General features: G+C 37.6%; 1 protein-coding gene across 1 annotated transcript in view; it reads left to right on the forward strand.

The window, feature by feature from the left end:
* Positions 1-18,554, forward strand: part of LOC124712313 (anoctamin-4-like) — a 262,318-nt gene that overhangs the window by 145,980 nt on the left and 97,784 nt on the right. Inside the window, exons 11-12 of the mRNA XM_047242606.1 lie at positions 6,163-6,324; positions 13,424-13,567. Of these exons, the coding sequence (XP_047098562.1) occupies positions 6,163-6,324; positions 13,424-13,567 (306 nt within the window). The remainder of the gene's footprint in view (positions 1-6,162; positions 6,325-13,423; positions 13,568-18,554) is intronic.

The following is an 18,554-nucleotide window of genomic DNA, read 5'->3' on the forward strand; positions in this document are numbered from 1 at the left end:
ACACTCCATATGATCATACTGTGGTGTGATACTGAGTTAAATGCTTTTCAGAAATCAATAAATACAGCACCTACCTAATTGCCTAGATCCAAAGCTTTCAGTATGTCATGTGAGGAAGGTGGAAGTTGGGTTTCACATGATCAATGTTTTCGAAATCCATGCTGGTTGGCATTCAGGAGGTCATTCTGTTCAAGATATCTCATCATGTTTGTGCTCAGAATATGTTTTAAGATTCTACAACAAATTAATGTCAAGGATATTGGATGGTAGTTTTGTGGATCACTTCTACTACCCTTCTTGTAGACGGGTGTCATGTGTGCCTTTTCCAAGAACTGGCCACTGTCTTTTGTTCAAGGGATCTTTGATAGATTATAGTTCAACTGTGAGCTAACTCAGCAGCAAATTCAGTATATAATTTGACAGGGATTCCATTGAGCCATAGAGTTTTGTTCAATTTTGACGATTTCAACTATTTATCAATACCATTGACACTAATACCTATTTCATTCATCTTTTCAGTGGTACGAGGATTAAATTGGGGAAAATTCTCCTAGCTTTTCCTTTGTAAAGGAACATGTGAAACTGGTCCAAGCATTTCAGCTTTTGCTTTGCTACACTCAGTTTCAGTTACTGTCTCATTCACTAGGGATTGGACACTAACTTTGGTGCCTCTAACAGTCTTTACATGCGACCAGAATTTTTTTGGGTTATGTGAAAGATCACTTGACAACATTCTACTACAATAGTCACTGAAGGCATCACACCTTGGTCTCTTGACACCCAAACGCATTTCATTCAGCATCTCTCTATCTATAGCCCTTCACATTGGTTTACACATATTATGCAGTAATGTCTGTTATTTACAGTGATTGTGTACCATGGAGTTTCCTGCCATTATGAACTGTTCTACTGAGTACATAGCTATCCAGTGTATGGTCAAATATTCCCTTAATCTTGAGACAGAGTTCCTCTACGTGCTCCTGCCTTGTGCTGAAAGTTTCAAGTCCCTCGTTGACACTGACACTACTGATATTTTATCTAGTTTACTGAACATATATGTCTTTCCACTTAGTTTAGTTGTTCTTTGCACTTTGGTATTCACTGTTGGCACAACCACGCAATGTCAATGATACCAGTTTTGATATGGACATCGTCAAAGATGTAAAGTTTGTTTTTTTGCCATCAGGTCCAATATAAAAACCATCATGAGTGGGCTTCGTAACTATCTGTTCTAGAAAGTTTTCAGAGAAGGCATTTAGTAAAGTTTCACAGGATGTCTTATCACGCCCACCACTAACAAAACTGTAATTTTCCCAATTAACTGTTGGATGATTAAAGTCTCCTTTGATGATTACAGTATGATTGGGGAACTTACATACAAGTGAACTGATGTTTTCTCTAAAGTTGTTGGTCACATCAGGAGATGAGTCTGGTAGGTGATAGAAGGATCAAATTATCGTTTTATGCCCACCCCTGACACTGAGTCTTGCCCAAACAATTTCACATGCAGCTTCAATTTCTACCTCATGAACTTGAGTTTCTTGTCTACTGTGACAAATACACCCCATCTATTTCCCATGTGCCTATATTTTTGATATACATTTAAATTCTTCCCAAGAATCTCACTGCTTTCAATTTCAGGTTTCAACCAGCTTTCTGTACCTAGTATGATGTGATCTTCACTCTTTTCATGAGCACTTCAAACTCTGGCACGTTTTTGCAAATGCTTCAGCAGTTTACCATTAGGACTTTAATACTCTTTATCTGTGGGAGGCATTTCTTTCAATCGTACACTGATACTTCTGGATTTCCTACAGCTATCATTGTCTGGATCGGATGCACCCCACATACAGTTAGCTATGCTATGTTTAGTGCACACCTGACCCATTTAGGGGGACTATACAGTTCTCAACCCTATTGTGCAAGTCCAGGAAGTCAGAACCTAGTTTGCAGGCCTTCCACTAGACCCAGAACCAAAGGGTCACGATCAGTTCTCGGAACAATGATGCAAATTGTCAGCTTCATTGAAACTCTATGTGCAAGGCTGGTCTTCTCAACCTTCTCTGTCAGTTGCTGGAATGATCCAGAGCCCAGATGACAGGCATCATTTGTTCCAACATGCACCACAATTTGCAGTTGGTTGCACCCTGTTGCCTCAGTGGGTGCTGGAAACAGCTCTTCAGTATGTTGAATGAGGCCCCCAGGCATATACACTGAGTGCACCTGGTGTCCTTTCCTGCCCCTTCCTGCCATTTTCCTAAGGGGTACCATCATTCACCATATGTCTGAACTGCTGATGGTTAGTAGACCCGTACCCTTTTGCATGTGCATCCTCTTCACACCAGACAGAACAGGTTTCCCCATAACAGGCGAAGTGAGTCCCACTGGCTCAGATTCAGCTGCAGTGAAAGACAGCATCTCAAACCTGTTGTTTAGGAGATCAATACCACACCATGAGTCATCCCTTGTCCACGTCCACCCTGTACAGGATGCCTAGATTTACCACCAACCACCAGCAGCATATGTTGGCTCCACATTATGCCACTCCAAAACAGCAGGGACCTCCCTCTTGCTGCACTCACTGGACAGTGTATCTAAGGCATTCAACCTGACCAGGTTGCCTCCAAACATGTCTCCAGCAATTGTCTGGTTGAAGGCATATGTGACACTCATTGGTGAAAAGAACATGATCCAATCCTGAGTGGTCCATTCAGTGTGTTGTTGGGCCCATCTGTTCTGTGCTGCATGGTGTTGTGGTTGCAAAGATGGACCTTGTTGGGAGTGAAGTTGAGCATCATGCAGTCTATTGTGCAAAGTTTGATTCATAACATGACATCCTGTGGCTGCACAAAAAGCATTATTCAAGATGGTGGCATTGCTGTCAGGGTTCCTCCGAGCCATAATCTGTAGGTAGCGGTCATCCACTGCAGTAGTAGCCCTTGGGCGGCTCAAGTGAGGCATGTCATTGTCAGTTCCTGTCTCTCTGTATCTCCTCCACGTCCGAACAACATCGCTTTGATTCACCCTAAGACGCGTGGACACTTCCCTTGCTGAGAACCCATCCTGGCACAAAGCAACAATGCAGATGTGATTGAACCATGGTATTGACCATCTGGGCATGGTTGAACTACAGACAACACAAGCCATGTACCTCCTTCCTGGTGGAATGGCTGGAACTGATCGGCTGGTGGACCCCCTCCGTCTAACAGGTGCTGCTCATGCATGATTGTTTACATCTTTGGACAGGTTTAGTGACATTTCTGAACACTCAAAGAGACTGTGTCTGTGATACAATATCTGCAGTCAACGTTTATTTTCAGGAGTTCTGGGAACCAGGGTGATGCAAAACTTTTTTTGATGTGTGTAGTTGTTAGCAAACTCGAAAACAGAGCTAATTTATGATAAATTCAGATAATACGTATGGCTACTTCTAATAAAGGGAAAACTAGATGGAAGGCAATATGTTGGTCAGAAAATCTGCTACAGTAACTAAATCACAAGTTCCGATTTACTACAAATTACTTATAGATTATGCAAAAGACATGCTAGTTTCCAAAAATTCTAAAAAATGCATGTTTATTTGTTTTTATTTATAATGAAGTAAAGGGGTGATGTATTCTTTGCCAGAACTGTGAGCCACAAATGCTGATTTGTTATGAAATAAATTATGTATCCAAAACACTTGTACTGGTAACTTACAAAAATATAGTTTTGTAAGCATCCAAAAATTCTATTTCTCATGTAATTGTACAATGAAATTAGAGAACAGTTGTTTTGAAGAAGGATAGACCAACTGTTCACAAAAAAATTTAAAACCATGAATAAGTGCAAGCCTACAATCTAGAATAACAGTACAAGTTTATCATGGCACTTCTGAATGTTTGAAATTTCTCAATATATCACAATACAAATGGATATTGTTGGAAGTGGTGTTTAGAAGCTGAAGGGGACTAGTATCAAACAATTGTATCTGAATAAAGATTGATTTTATAAATAAAAGTTCATATTTTGAAACTGTTAATGGTCTAAAGAAAATTATAACTACTGAAAGAAACTGTGATGCTATGAAATCCATTCCACCTCTGTCTGGTTGCAGTGATGGTTAACTATACAGAAGATATAAATGGTATACAGATTTACTTGTGAGAATTGGCACTTGCAAAGACCATATACACAGGTGATAAAACACCCATATGAGAAGAACCATAACAGTCATGTGATGCACAAAGAAACTGATTGTCTGGTTACAAGGTATGCTCAAAACTATTACAGAAGATAAACTTTCAAAAGTTGCTATAGCATTGGATCATCAATAGAACACCATATGATCCCATATTTCACCCAAATGGCTGTAACAAAAGGCATCAGAAATGAGTATAGAATGAAGAATATAATATATTGTCTCTAACTGGTGGCAGAAATTGTAGGCATATAAACTAAGAAGTACCTGCAGAACACTGGTTCATGAAGAGGAATGCTGCGAGGAGGTTATATGCAATAACTATTTGTATGAAGTACAGGCAACCACTCACCACATAAATGAAATGTTAAACAAATGACTTTTAAAGTCCTCATCTACAAGATGAGTCATTATGTCTATTCTTTCCATTATCTGTGCTCCATCCATGAGTTTCCAGTATCATATTACTTTGACAATGATTAACCATGGCTGTTTAGTAAATACATACTTGAGTGAAAACAGACATTGCAAGTTGTGAATGCAGAGATGTGGAGGACAAAAACCACATTGGTTTTGGTTGCTACTTGAAGAAAATGAATATAGATAATCTCCTGAAACAGCTTTATGGTTTGCTTGTCAAAAGGTCCTTACTGGTCACATCTCTTTTAGCAACAGAAGATTTAAGAATCTGTAAATTCTTCTTCAATTTCATAATGATCTGGGTGTCTCAGTATTATGATGCATGAACCAGTATTTTACTCACCAGTCTTAATGAAATGATTTTATGTTTAGAAATGAGGTTTAGTTGTTACTTGTCAGAATACAAGTGTAACCAATTTGAGAGTCACAAAATACAAATAATAATTTTGATGACACACCTTTGTAACATCATGACATCATTAAATCTATTCATTCTAACAACTGGAAATGTCATTACTGAATACAACTTTGGTCCAAATAAGGTTCATTTCATGCCACAATATTTAACCTGTCTTTTTGAGATGTTACAGACATGAGAATAGTTAAAATTGGTCTGTCTTGTACACAAGCAAAGCTGTTTTTTCATAACTACACAACCCAGAGGCAATTCCACATATGCAGTTGAAATCAAATATCTTCTTACTCTGTAGTGTGTTGCTGTCTTGATCCATACATGAGTATCTACTTCTAAGTAAATGAGATTACATTTATCTTGATTGAATTACTTTCACTATAAAGAAGCACATTTTTATACTGCTGGTAATAAATTGCTTCATCTTGCACAGTTTTAGACATTTCACTATAATGGATATAATTATTACCTTCCTTGTCTAGAATTTCTTGATTTTACCCATAGTCCCAATGAGATGATTTTATTTTTCAGAATGAATTTTAGTTGCTGCTTGTCATTATACAAGTATACCCAATTTTAAAGTCACAAAATAGTAATAATAATTGTGATGACATACCTTTGTACCATCATAACATCATTAAATGTGCTCATTCTAGCAAGTGGAAAAGCAATTGATGCAGTAAAACTTTGGTCCAAATAAGAAAGATCATTTCATGCCACATTATGTAACTTATCATTTTTGGGTGTTACTGACATGAGAATAATTAAAATCGGCCTGTCTTGTAGTATACAATCAAAGCTCAGTTGTTTGATAATAGCCAACTTTATATACTGAGATGAAATCAAATATCTTCTGCCTTCATAGTATGTTGCTGTCTTGATCCACGCACAAGTACCTATTGCACTCTTTGAGATAATGTTTCTGTAACTGAAGAAAGAAACTATTTTAACAAGGTGATGCATATTTTGCCTTTTTTGATTACAGATCTCTCCATCAGAGCTCCTGCTTCTAAGTAAATGAGATTACATTTGTCTTTGTTGAACTACTTTCACTAGGCACATATTTATACTGCTGATGACAAATGTCACCATCACAGTTTAAAGTATTTTGTTATAATTATATGATTACATGCACATTAATCTGTTACAGGTAGCAGTGGCTGTGACTGCAACTCTTGGTGTAATTGTCTACAGACTGTCTGTTGTAACAGCAATTTATGCTGCTGGTGGTTACATAAAAAAATACTCAAAACTGATTACTTCTGCTACAGCCTCCCTTATAAATTTGGTTGTCATAATGCTTTTGACACAGGTAAGAATAAGAATCATTTAAGTGTGAATTGCAAAGTAATCATGCAGGTGTAGATGTAAACTACTACAGTGTATTAAACTGATTGCAATTATTGTATGAGCGTTAGCTAGGTGCTTAACTTAATGTTGTTTTGTTGTTGTTGTGTGTGTGTGATGCATAATGCTGTTTCATTGTTGTTGTTGTTGTTGTGGAGGTGGTCCTGGTGGTGATGGTGGTGGTGGCAGTGGCAGTGGCGGTGGTCTTCAGACTGATTACATGCAGCCCTCTGTGCTAGTATTTCCTCTGCAAAACTCTTATCTCTCAATAACTACTGAAACCTACATCCATTTGAACCTGCTTACTGTATTCATACCTAAGTCTCCCTCTAGAAATGTAATATCCACACTTCCCTCCATTACCAAATTGACTGTTCCTTGATGCCTCAGAATGCATCCTGTAAAATAGTCATTTTTTCTAGTCATGTTGTGCCATAAATTTCTTTTCTTCCCAGTTTGATTCAGTACCTCCTCATCAGCTATCTGATGTAATCCTCTAATCTTCAATACTGAATTCTTCTGTAGCACCACATTTCAAAACCTTCTATTCTCTTCTTGTCTTAACTGCTTATCATACACTTTTAACTTCCATAAAAGGCCACACTTCACATAGATACCCTCATAAAAGACTTCCTAACATTTAAATTTATATTAGATGTTAACAAATTCCACTTTCTCATAAATGCTTTTTGTTACGTTTGTCAGCCTGCATTTTATGTTGTCTCCAAATTGGCCATCATCAGTTACCTTACTGCCCAAAATTCATTTATTTCTTTTTTGTAACTCATTTCCTAATCTGCATCCCTCAGCATCACCTGATTTAATTCACTACATCCCATTACTGTTGTGTTATATTTGTTGCTGTTCATCTTATAGCCTCTTTTTAAGATGCTATCCATGCTGTTCAACTGCTCTTCCAAGCCCTTTGCCATCTCTGATAGAATTACAATGTCATTAGCAAACTTGTCTCACTACCTTCTCGGGTACTCTTTTCATGTCATGTTCTGTGATTCTTATAACTGCAGATTACTTTATATGCAAGTTGCAAATAACCTTTCACTCCCTGTATTTTGTTCTTGCCATCTTTAAAATGTTGAAGACCACAGTCCAGTCAACATTGTCAGAAGCTTTCTCTAAATGTACAAATGCTATAAATGTAGGTCAGCTTTTCTTCAACCTATCTTAAAGTCAGTATTGCCTTTCATGTTCCTATATTTCTTTAGAAGCCAAACTCATCTTCTCCTACGTCAACAGGTTCCATCCTCGCAAGAGTTATATAACTAGACCTGACCAAAAAGTTGTGTCAACAGAACTCTCACCAGAGTTCGGGTTGTCAGGTTTTGTGATACCTTCGATGACAGAGACTGGTTTAGCCAATGCTATAGAGACACACATTTTACTTTAAGTCAAGATTTGTCAGAAAAAAATGATAGGTTCTTTTAAAGCATTTTGTACATGAATTTGATGAAATAAATTCAAAATAATCGACAAAGGCTTCAAAACCCAGTATATCAACAGACAAAAATCCATGATATACTAAAACTCCATCTGAACAGGCCTTGAAGATACAATGGTACTAACTGCCTGCCTTGCCATCGTCAGCCCATAATGAAAGGAAACTATATTTTCACTGTTCATGCAGTAAAACTTCAGAATCATACAAGATGTTTTACTTTATTACTTCTTTGCTACTAACTCTTGTCACGACACATTATGCCAGTGGCAGATACAGAAAAACCTCAAGGAGGGGGCGCTAAAGATATCTTGAGCTACCTTTACTTTTACTGTAATAAAAAATAAGCAAGTCACATGCAAAGTTTAAGAAAGTTTTATTTAAACTGATTATACACATATGCAAGACAATGCCATCTTCTGATATAAAAAATTTACAATTGTGGTTCTCTTCCTTAAAATGATGAATTCTATGTGCCTATTCTTCCTGGAAAATTGGTTAATTACATCGCTAACAGGACAATCAATATTAGGGTGAATGTTCAACAGAGCTAAGCCATTAAGTAGATCCTCCTTCATTGTCAACCTCATCCATGTCTTTGTACGCTGCAATGTTGAAAAACTTCTTTCAGCTGTAGCAATAGATGCAGGTAGACAAGCAAATATTTTGTACAGCATGTGAAAAGTAGGATAGTCAGGTCTAAGACAATAATAGATTCACGATCATTAAAGGCCTTTATCCTCATATTATGAGTTAGATATCGGAAACTGTTGTTACATTATTAGTAAAAATATTGTTAGGAGTCTCGTAACAATATTTTTACTGAGAAGTTACTGTTGTTGTTGTTGTTGTGGTGATCTTCAGTCCGGAGACTGGTCTGATGCAGCTCTCCATGCTACTCTCTCCTGTGCAAGCTTCTTCATCTCCCAGTACCTATTGCAACCTACATCCTTCTGAATCTGCTTAGTGTATTCATCTCTTGGTCTCCCTCTATGATTTTTACCCTCCACGCTGCCCTCCAATGCTAAATTTGTGATCCCTTGATGCCTCAGAACATGTCCTACCAACCGGTCCCCCCTTCTTATCAAGTTGTGCCACAAACTCCTCTTCTCCCCAATTATATTCAGTACCTCCTCACTAGTTATGTGATCTACCCACCTAATCTTCAGCATTCTTCTGTAGCACCACATTTCGAAAGCTTCTATTCTCTTCTTGTCCAAACTATTTATTGTCCACATTTCACTACCATACATGGCTACACTCCATACAAATACTTTCAGAAACGACTTCCTGACACTTAAATTTATACTCGATGTTAACAAATTTCTCTTCTTCAGAAACACTTTCCTTACCATTGCCAGTCTACATTTTATATCCTCTCTACTTCGACCGTCATCAGTTATTTTGCTCCCCAAATAGCAAAACTCCTTTACAACTTTAAGTGTCTCATTTCCTAATCTAATTCCCTCAGCATCACCCGACTTAATTCGACTACATTCCATTATCCTTGTTTTGCTTTTGTTGATGTTCATCTTATATCCTCCTTTCAAGACACTGTCCATTCCATTCAACTGCTCTTCCAAGTCCTTTGCTGTCTCTGACAGAATTACAATGTCATCGGCGAACCTCAAAGTTTTTATTTCTTCTCCATGAATTTTAATACCTACTCCGAATTTTTCTTTTGTTTCCTTTACTGCTTGCTCAATATACAGATTGAACAACATCGGGGACAGGCTACAACCCTGTCTTACTCCCTTCCCAACCACTGCTTCCCTTTCATGTCCCTCGACTCTTATAACTGCCATCTGGTTTCTGTACAAATTGTAAATAGCCTTTCGCTCCCTGTATTTTACCCCTGCCACCTTTAGAATTTGAAAGAGAGTATTCCAGTCAACATTGTCAAAAGCTTTCTCTAAGTCTACAAATGCTAGAAACGTAGGTTTGCCTTTCCTTAATCTTTCTTCTAAGATAAGTCGTAAGGTCAGTATTGCCTCACGTGTTCCAGTGTTTCTACGGAATCCAAACTGATCTTCCCCGAGGTTGGCTTCTACTAGTTTTTCCATTCGTCTGTAAAGAATTCGTGTTAGTATTTTGCAGCTGTGACTTATTAAGCTGATAGTTCGGTAATTTTCACATCTGTCAACACCTGCTTTCTTTGGGATTGGAATTATTATATTCTTCTTGAAGTCTGAGGGTATTTCGCCTGTCTCATACATCTTGCTCACCAGATGGAAGAGTTTTGTCAGGACTGGCTCTCTCAAGGCTGTCAGTAGTTCTAATGGAATGTTGTCTACTCCTGCTGCCTTGTTTCAACTTAGGTCTTTCAGTGCTCTGTCAAACTCTTCACGCAGTTTCATATCTTCCATTTCATCTTCATCTACATCCTCTTCCATTTTCATAATATTTCCTCAAGTACATTGGCCTTGTATAGACCCTCTATATACTCCTTCCACCTTTCTACTTTCCCTTCTTTGTTTAGAACTGGGTTTCCATCTAAGCTCTTGATAGTCATACAAGTGGTTCTCTTTTCTCCAAAAGGCTCTTTAATTTTCCTGTAGGCAGTATCTATCTTACCCCTAGTGAGATAAGCCTCTACATCCTTACATTTGTCCTCTAGCCATCCCTGCTTAGCCATTTTACACTTGCTGTCGATCTCATTTTTTAGAGGTTTGTATTCCTTTTTGCCTGCTTCATTTACTGCATTTTTGTTACTATGAATTACTATTATTAATACGTCACAATCAACTGGTCACACTCACCCTTGATTAATCTTCACACTTGCACTTGCTACAACTAGGACTTTGTCCTTATTCATTCTTCAGTCTTAATACTTCTGCTTCTAAATGTAAACTAGCTTCCTATTCCGCGAATAGTCCATCTTTATAACGCTGTGTATCAAAGATTCTCTGTACAAGAAAACAGTAGAATATTCACTAATTTTCTCAAACAAATGCCAGAGAGAATAACGTATCGAGATCAGTAGAATGGCCATGACTTTTCTCATAGGTATGTGTTAGCTTTCTATGTGTCAGACAGAAATGTATAAAATATGATGATGTGCATGTGCATGCTACATAGGAAAATGCAACTACTCGATAACTTGATTCAGTTGAGTCGACTGATGAAAGAATTGAATGAATAGCATACAGGCTGACTGGCGGGAGCGGCACGGGTGGCAATGCAGCAAGGCAGGAGGGGGGGGGGGGGGGGGGGGGGCGGCACGTGCCCACCCCTGATATGTTTCCACCACTGCATTATGCATCATATAGTATCCACATATACTACTGAACGTGATTGCAAAAGTACAGGATGGAGCAGAAGGAACACATGTTTTTAAACTCAGCAACCATTGGCAGACAACTCAGACAATGCAAGTTCAGTCGCTATGGAGTGTTGGAGCATAGACGATCATGTGTTCACAGTCAGACAGTTCAGAAACAATGATTCTGTGGTCACAGTTTGATGTCTTTTCTGTCAAAAGTTTAGTGTTGGACATTGAGATACAGTCTCACATCGAAACACTGTACTCTGAGGGGTGGCAGCATTTAGGTGTACTGGAACACTGATGAAAAACAAACCATCTGGTATTCCTCATTCAGTTTGAATTCCAGGAATGTAGACAGAGTGAGAACATTATCTGCTAGGTGACAGGCTGTATTGCTGTGTGTGCCACATTGTTTGCTTCATCATATGTTACATAACGATCTGAGATTTCACCCATACAAAATAATCATTGTCCAGCAGCTAAGTGAGATAGATTTTCTGCAGTGCAGAAAACTTTGTGGCATAATGGATGCTATTCTTAATGGAAAATGCAGATGTCTCACTGTTATGAGTGATGAAGCCGATTTTCATCTGAATGGGTATGTTAATATACAGAAATGTTGGCACTGGGCATCTGATAACTCACATGCACTACACCAGAAAGTTCTCCAGAGCTCAAAAGTAAAATGTGGTGTGGTATCTTCAAGATAGGGATTGTTTGATATTACTTTCATGAAGACGGAGAAACCACAGTTACTATGACATTAGTGTGCTACGTCAAAATGTTAAACAACTTTCTTCATCCAGGGTTTGAAAGGCATCAAGTGAAGATGAGAGAATGTGGTTTCAACAGGATGGTGTCACAGCTCACATGGCAAGAGCATCCATGGAAAGAATTCAACAAATGTTCACAGGACATCATTTCACAATATGGTTATGTTCCTTTGGCGCCACACTCACCCAGTCTATAAATCTGTCTCTTTTTTTTTTTTTTTGTGGCCTCTTTGAAACTGAGAGTGTACATGAGAAAGCTCTGCACAATCGATATTCTAAAGATTTCCATTTATCAGGAAATTGAAGCTGTACTGAATTAAATGTTGGAGAGAGCTGTGTGTAACTTTCAGGAGAGGATCCAAACTTGTGTCTGGCTAGAAGAACATCATCTCAACAACATTATTTTCTGAACCTAATTAAGTTATGTAGATTTCAGAAATGCAATAAAAGTACTACAGGGTGGGACAAGTAAAACTGGCATGGTGAACAGAGTTCCAGAGTACAAAGAAGCATAGTAAACAAAAGGAAATATATTACTAACCTGACTATACCAGATATTGAAAGTTACCACCATTCATCTCTGTGCACTTTTGGGCCCTAGTCAGCAAGTTGCTGAAGATAGATCGAGGCTGGACTGCTAGGATTGCTGCAGTCTCGTCCGAAAAATTGTGCTGCAGTTCTTGTTGCAATACACCTTAGACTTGAGAGCTCCCCACACAAAGTAATCACACACTGACAGATCATGTGACCTGGGTGGCCTGAAGGTTGTGTAAATGTGCTCCAAGGTTCGGCTGACTGTATGGGAAGTTGCTCCAGCCTGTTGGAAGACAGTTAGTATTTGAACATCTACTATAGTCAGATTATTTCTGTATTTATTTTCATCTGCTGTGTTTCTTTGTACCTTGGAACCCTGTTCTCTGAGTCACTTTCATTTGCCCCACCCTGTATTTTTGAATGCAAGATTTTTTAAAAATAAAACCATGTTTCAGTTATTCAGTAATGAAAAACATGGACTTTCTGTCCTCCACCCTGTATATCATCATACGTTCAGGAGGTATGATGTCATAAACATTGAGATGTGTGGAAAACTAGGTTTACTTATATATATTATATATTTTATATTATGAGATTATGCACTGTTTTTTGTGTCACAAGAACTCACCACCAAACAAGAACCCAAAATTCTTAAACTATTGCCAGTTAAAGAATTAAAATAGATAGAAAAGACCCATCATTACAATAACTACAAGGCTCAAAGAAATTTAAAAATAGGTCTAAGAATTATGAACTATAATTGGCTACACTGTCACAATATTTGTTGCAGTTTGCTCATATGACATTTCTGCCATGATCGGTACTTGCCCCTGAAGACAACCTCACCAAGTGACATGGTTGCTGAATTTGAGGTGTCACCTAATGGGAGCATGTTCCCATACTGTCTGTTGGGCTGCCCAAATCACTGTCATGCCATTATTCAAGAGTTAATACAGTACAAAAATGTGGAAGTTATTAACTTAATTTATATTTTGCTTTTCCATCTTTTTATTTCTTATTTTAAATATTTATGTTGCAGGTGTACACATCATTATCAAGAGTCCTCACTAACTTGGAAAACCCCAGAACAGCTGGAGAGTATGAGAAGAGCATTACATTTAAAATATTTGTATTCCAATCAATCAACTTCTATGCTTCTCTCATATACATAGCATTTTTTAAGGTACAGAATATTATAATTCTATGTGTCACCAATTTTACATGAAAGAATTGAAAAATGATTAATAATAGGTCATTAAATCATATGAGTAAAATTGCCATAGCCACATAATAACCATAGCATAGTAACTCCATTGAAAATGCTACATACAATTAATTTCATTTATTGCTGTCATGTGCACCTGTTTATTTTTCCTTTGTTTAAGGAAGGTCTGTAGTAGATAGTAAATTTAAGATGTAAACTCAAATAATGCTGTCATAAACCAAGAGATTGGTTTTGACAGTGCAGTATGTTTAAGCACGATTGTATTGGAGTTGGTATGTCCTTTCTTTTCTCTGTTTTGGAAATTCATTCATCCATTGTGTTGTAGAGTGCCCTTCAGCGTAACAAAGAATTAAAAATGTAGTGTTGGTCAATTTTTTCACTTAGCAAAGAATTCACAGATAAACACACATCAAGTTCTTGAAAACATCCTGTAAGTTTGTATTAACCTTTAAAATATTGCCATTCTTACAAATACCTGGATGTAACACTTTGTAGGGACTTGAAACTGAGCAATCACAAAGTCTCAGTTGTAAGTAAAGCAGCTGACAGACTGCAGTTCATTGTTAGAATACTGAGGTAATGCAATGAGTCTGCATATAAAATGTGCATGTGACCCATCATAGAATGTTGCTTAAGTGGATGAGACTTGTACCAAACAGGTCTAACAAAGGATGGCTGCACAAATGGTCACAGGTTTGTTGGACCCAAGGAGGAGAGTCACAAAGATGTTGAATGAAGTGAACTGGCAGGTCTTTCCTACATAAACTATCCTGTGGAAACCTACATAGAAAGTGCTGAATCTAGAACTATACTAAAACCCCAGTGTTTCACTCCCATAGCAATGGCAAAGACAACATTAGACTAATTACAGCACTTCCAGATACATTTAAGCAAAACTATAATTGTGGCAAGACTGACACAATATGTGTACTGCTGTGGGTGCCTGTATTGGTTCCCGCAATTCCAAAGCTACATTATGCCTTATTTAAACTTCAGTTAATTGAATTTTCAGTGACGATTTCAATGCTTTTGCAAAACTGGTTAGGGAATTTGGCCATACAAAATCACTGCAAGTTTTCTGAAAGAGTTAGCATGTTGATGTTTCACAGTTTTCACCTTAAAGTGAAATGTACATCAGTAACAACGTCTTAATTATTTATGTTCATTATTTTACAAATACAGTGTGACTTTTGTTCCTAAGATAAATTTCGTGTCTTTACATTTGGATGTTTTGTAATTACTATCACTTTTTTATGTACAAATTCTATAAATGAAGAATTAGGCTTTTTTTGTATTATTTTTGACATATCTTTCTGTTTGTTGTTCAGTATACCTATAAATTAATTAGAACACATCTTAATTGACCACAGTGCATCTTAAGGCAACTTGTTCTCATCAGTACAGTAATTCAACAACATTACAATTCAAGCTTTTGCATCTATGTAACTTCACGTAAACATCATGTTGTAGTATTGCATTATCTGACATGTTTGGAATCATACTTTTCATTAAATATTTTCCTATTCCACAACATTAGATACCCCCCAGCCCCAAAGTATCACACACACATGTAATATGGGCAAGACTTTTCTAAGGGCATGCATGCAACAGAATAGGAAGTGTCCATATCCATGACAAATTCTATTCGGTTACTTACATTACATAGATATTAATGAAACCTTCTTGGTTTGCAACCGATGCCACTATAAACAAAACACTCGAGCTTTCAATAGCTGTCCCTGCCATCATTATCAGGAATTGAAATTGACTGCTGGCACGGTTTAGAAAAGCTGCAGAAGAAAATATCAGATCTGTTGAGTTATTTAGCATTTTTTCAACGCTGCCAGAACAAGGAGGTAAGTCCTCACTTTCCTGTAGTCAGGCACCATATTTGAACTGTTGCAGTGGACAGAATTTTGAAGAAGACTAATGGCAGATGAAGTATGAGCTTGATATTAATGCCAGAACCCTACTTGATTGTCATTTACTTCTGGCATTAATCTTGTCACTATTCAAGTGGTAGATGTAACCACAGCAGCCAAAACAGCACATGAGTTTGTGCGAGATAATGTCTCAGCAGTGTTCCAAGGTTGTTTTTTTTTAAAAAAAAAAAAAAAGAGAGAGAGAGAGAGAGAGAGAGAGAGAGAGAGAGAGAGAGAGAGAGAGAGAGACAGAACAGTTGTTAATCTTTCCATCCAAGGAGAGCTGGGTGATGGATCTGTTGCAGCACTGAGTAAAGCCCTTAATTTTTCTCCAGTCCGCTGATGTCTGCCAATGTTGGATATTGTTAGAGGATCAGAGCACTGTATTAGGTATTACTTTATTATTACTATTACTACTATATCTTCGTCATTTACCAGCCATGGCTGGACAGACTGTGTCACAAATACAATGTTTATCAACTAACATTTATACAACACCATATACAAAATTTATAGTACAAATAAAAGAAAATATTTATGCAGTGCACAAAACACATAGAACATACAGAAAATGAAATATAACTAAACAGGAAAGTAAAACTTCATAGCAGCAAATGAAAATACCATAAAGCAAAGTGTTTACAAGATTATGTAGATCACACACATAAGGTTTCATTTTGGCAAAATATGTACTTTAAGTAAAACACAAAATTAAATGTGCAGTTAACTGAGAACATAAAAAGAAGATTAAATTTAGGCAAAATTATATATAAAACATAACAATATTTATTATTTTGTCCATTCATTAGAACCACTGTTGAAAAACTCTTCCAAGGAATATAGTGGATGTTGTTTCAAGTCCTGAGCAATTTTTTTCTGAAATAATTCAGGTGGCAGGGATTTCACTTCTGGAGGCAGTTGTTTGTACATTTTTAGGGCGACTGTTGGAAAGCTGTCTTGTGTACTTGATAGGCGACACCTTGGCACTTCAATGTTCCTCTTACAGCGAGTGTCATGATTATGTATTTCTTGTCTTATGCTAAAATTCTTTTGATTTTCTTTTATATAAATGAGGCAGAAAAACACGCTTTTAGTGGTCCAGTGTTTTGCTAGAGGATATGATCCTGATGGCGTTTTTTTTTTTTTTTAAAAAAAATATCAACACATCTTTGCTGCCTGAGGAGTGTCCCTACAACAACAGTCCATAGCTAATGTGGCTGTGGAAGAGTGCATGGTAGACTATTGTGAGAAACTGGTCAGTTATTACACTCGTCAGCTTCCTCAGGAGGTATATCACAGGAGAAAGTTTGGTGCATACATATGCAGTGTGATCATTCATGGAGAGTTTGCTGTCAATCTTGAAGCCCAGCAGTGTGACAGTCTCCATGTTTTCTTGGTCTTCAGTGTTGGTTAGACTGATTTAGTTGTTGTTGCTGTGTACCATTCACCAGATGGTAACTTTGAGAATTTTATTGGACATATGGAGAACTGTTAGACGGCATATCAAATGTTGGTTCAGCTGCATATCAAATGTTGGGATTTTTCTTCATTGATCTTCATTTTGTTTATGATGAACCATTCTTTTATTTGTTCAAACATCAAATTTGATGCACTAAGAGCTTCTGTGGCTGTATGTCCTTTGGCAATAAGGGTAGTGTTATCTGCAAACTGCAACATTTGACTATTACAGCTCATATCTTGACATATATGAGGAATAGGAGGGATCCTAAGACTGATCCTTGGGGCACTCCATGTTCCAGTTTTTGTTCAAGAGAAGTTTCTCTGTGCACTGATACTACCTACTCTCGGTTTTCCAAATAAGATTGGAGTGTCGATAGAACAACACCTCCAACACCATACCATCTTAACTTGGCTATTAGTGTTGTGTGTGAGATGCAGTCAAAGGCTTTGCTGAGGTCACAGAGTGTCAGTGCCACACTCTCTCTCTCTCTTCAAAACTCTGTCAAATCATTTTTAATAAGTCCAGTGTGGCTGTCACTGTTGATCTCCCTTTGCGGAATCCGTGCTGTGCGTTTTGGAATAAGTTGTTTTCCTCAAAGTAATTCAGTACCTGGCAGTGCATCACAGACTCAATAACTCTGGCTAGTACTGGTACCACTGAGATTGGTCTGAAGCTGGACACCTCGCATGGATCCCCCTTCTCATATATTGGTACTGTGCACGCCAGTTTAAGGAAGTCTGGGAAGACACCAGAAGATAAACATTTGTTTATTGCTATGGCTAGTTGCTGAGCTAATTCTGCAATAATTTTCTTTAGCAGTGTGCAGGACATGAACATAGATGTCTACACTTTCTGAGTGTTTGTAGGAGTTCACAATTTTTATCATGTCTTCAGGGTGTACTTCTTTCCAGTTTTGAGTACTGCAACTGTCTGCATTTCTTATGTTTGCAGTTGGAGCTAGGCCAGAGTGTGAAATTTCTCTCACTGTCTTTTCCACTATTCTGACAAAATATTTATTGAAGTCATCAGGGCTACATGAATTTTAGGAGGAGGTAGTCTTCTTTCTGTTCTCGTTTACAAGATTCCAGGCAGCTTTAGAAGGATTTTGGGTCTCTTTAATGTATATATCATTATATTTATTTTTTACTTCCTATACTGCCTTCCTATAAGCTTTTTTGGCTTTTAGGTAGTTGCGGTGAGGTAATTCTTTAGCTGGAATGTCTAAAGCTGATTTCATTCAGTCCTTGCACATTGTTACAATACACTTCAATTTATTGAGCTCGGGGGTGTACCATTGTTTCACATTGATAACTTTCTACCTGCCTTGTGATTTGTCCACAAGATTCTTCACTAGTCTCATCGGAAACATGTCATCGAATATTGATTTTAAGGTTTGGAACAGACATAAGAAAGAATCACTGCCTACTATCTCTGCAATTTTCTGCTGACACTTTTCACAAGACAGAGCTGCTTTGAGCTCATTTAGTCTCTCTTCTTTAACAAATCTTCTTTTGAATGTGTAGTTTGAATGCCATGTGCTTATCTGCAGTTTGCTCCTCAT

This window comes from Schistocerca piceifrons, chromosome 8 (genome assembly GCF_021461385.2).
Source record: "Schistocerca piceifrons isolate TAMUIC-IGC-003096 chromosome 8, iqSchPice1.1, whole genome shotgun sequence".
NCBI lineage: Eukaryota > Metazoa > Arthropoda > Insecta > Orthoptera > Acrididae > Schistocerca > Schistocerca piceifrons.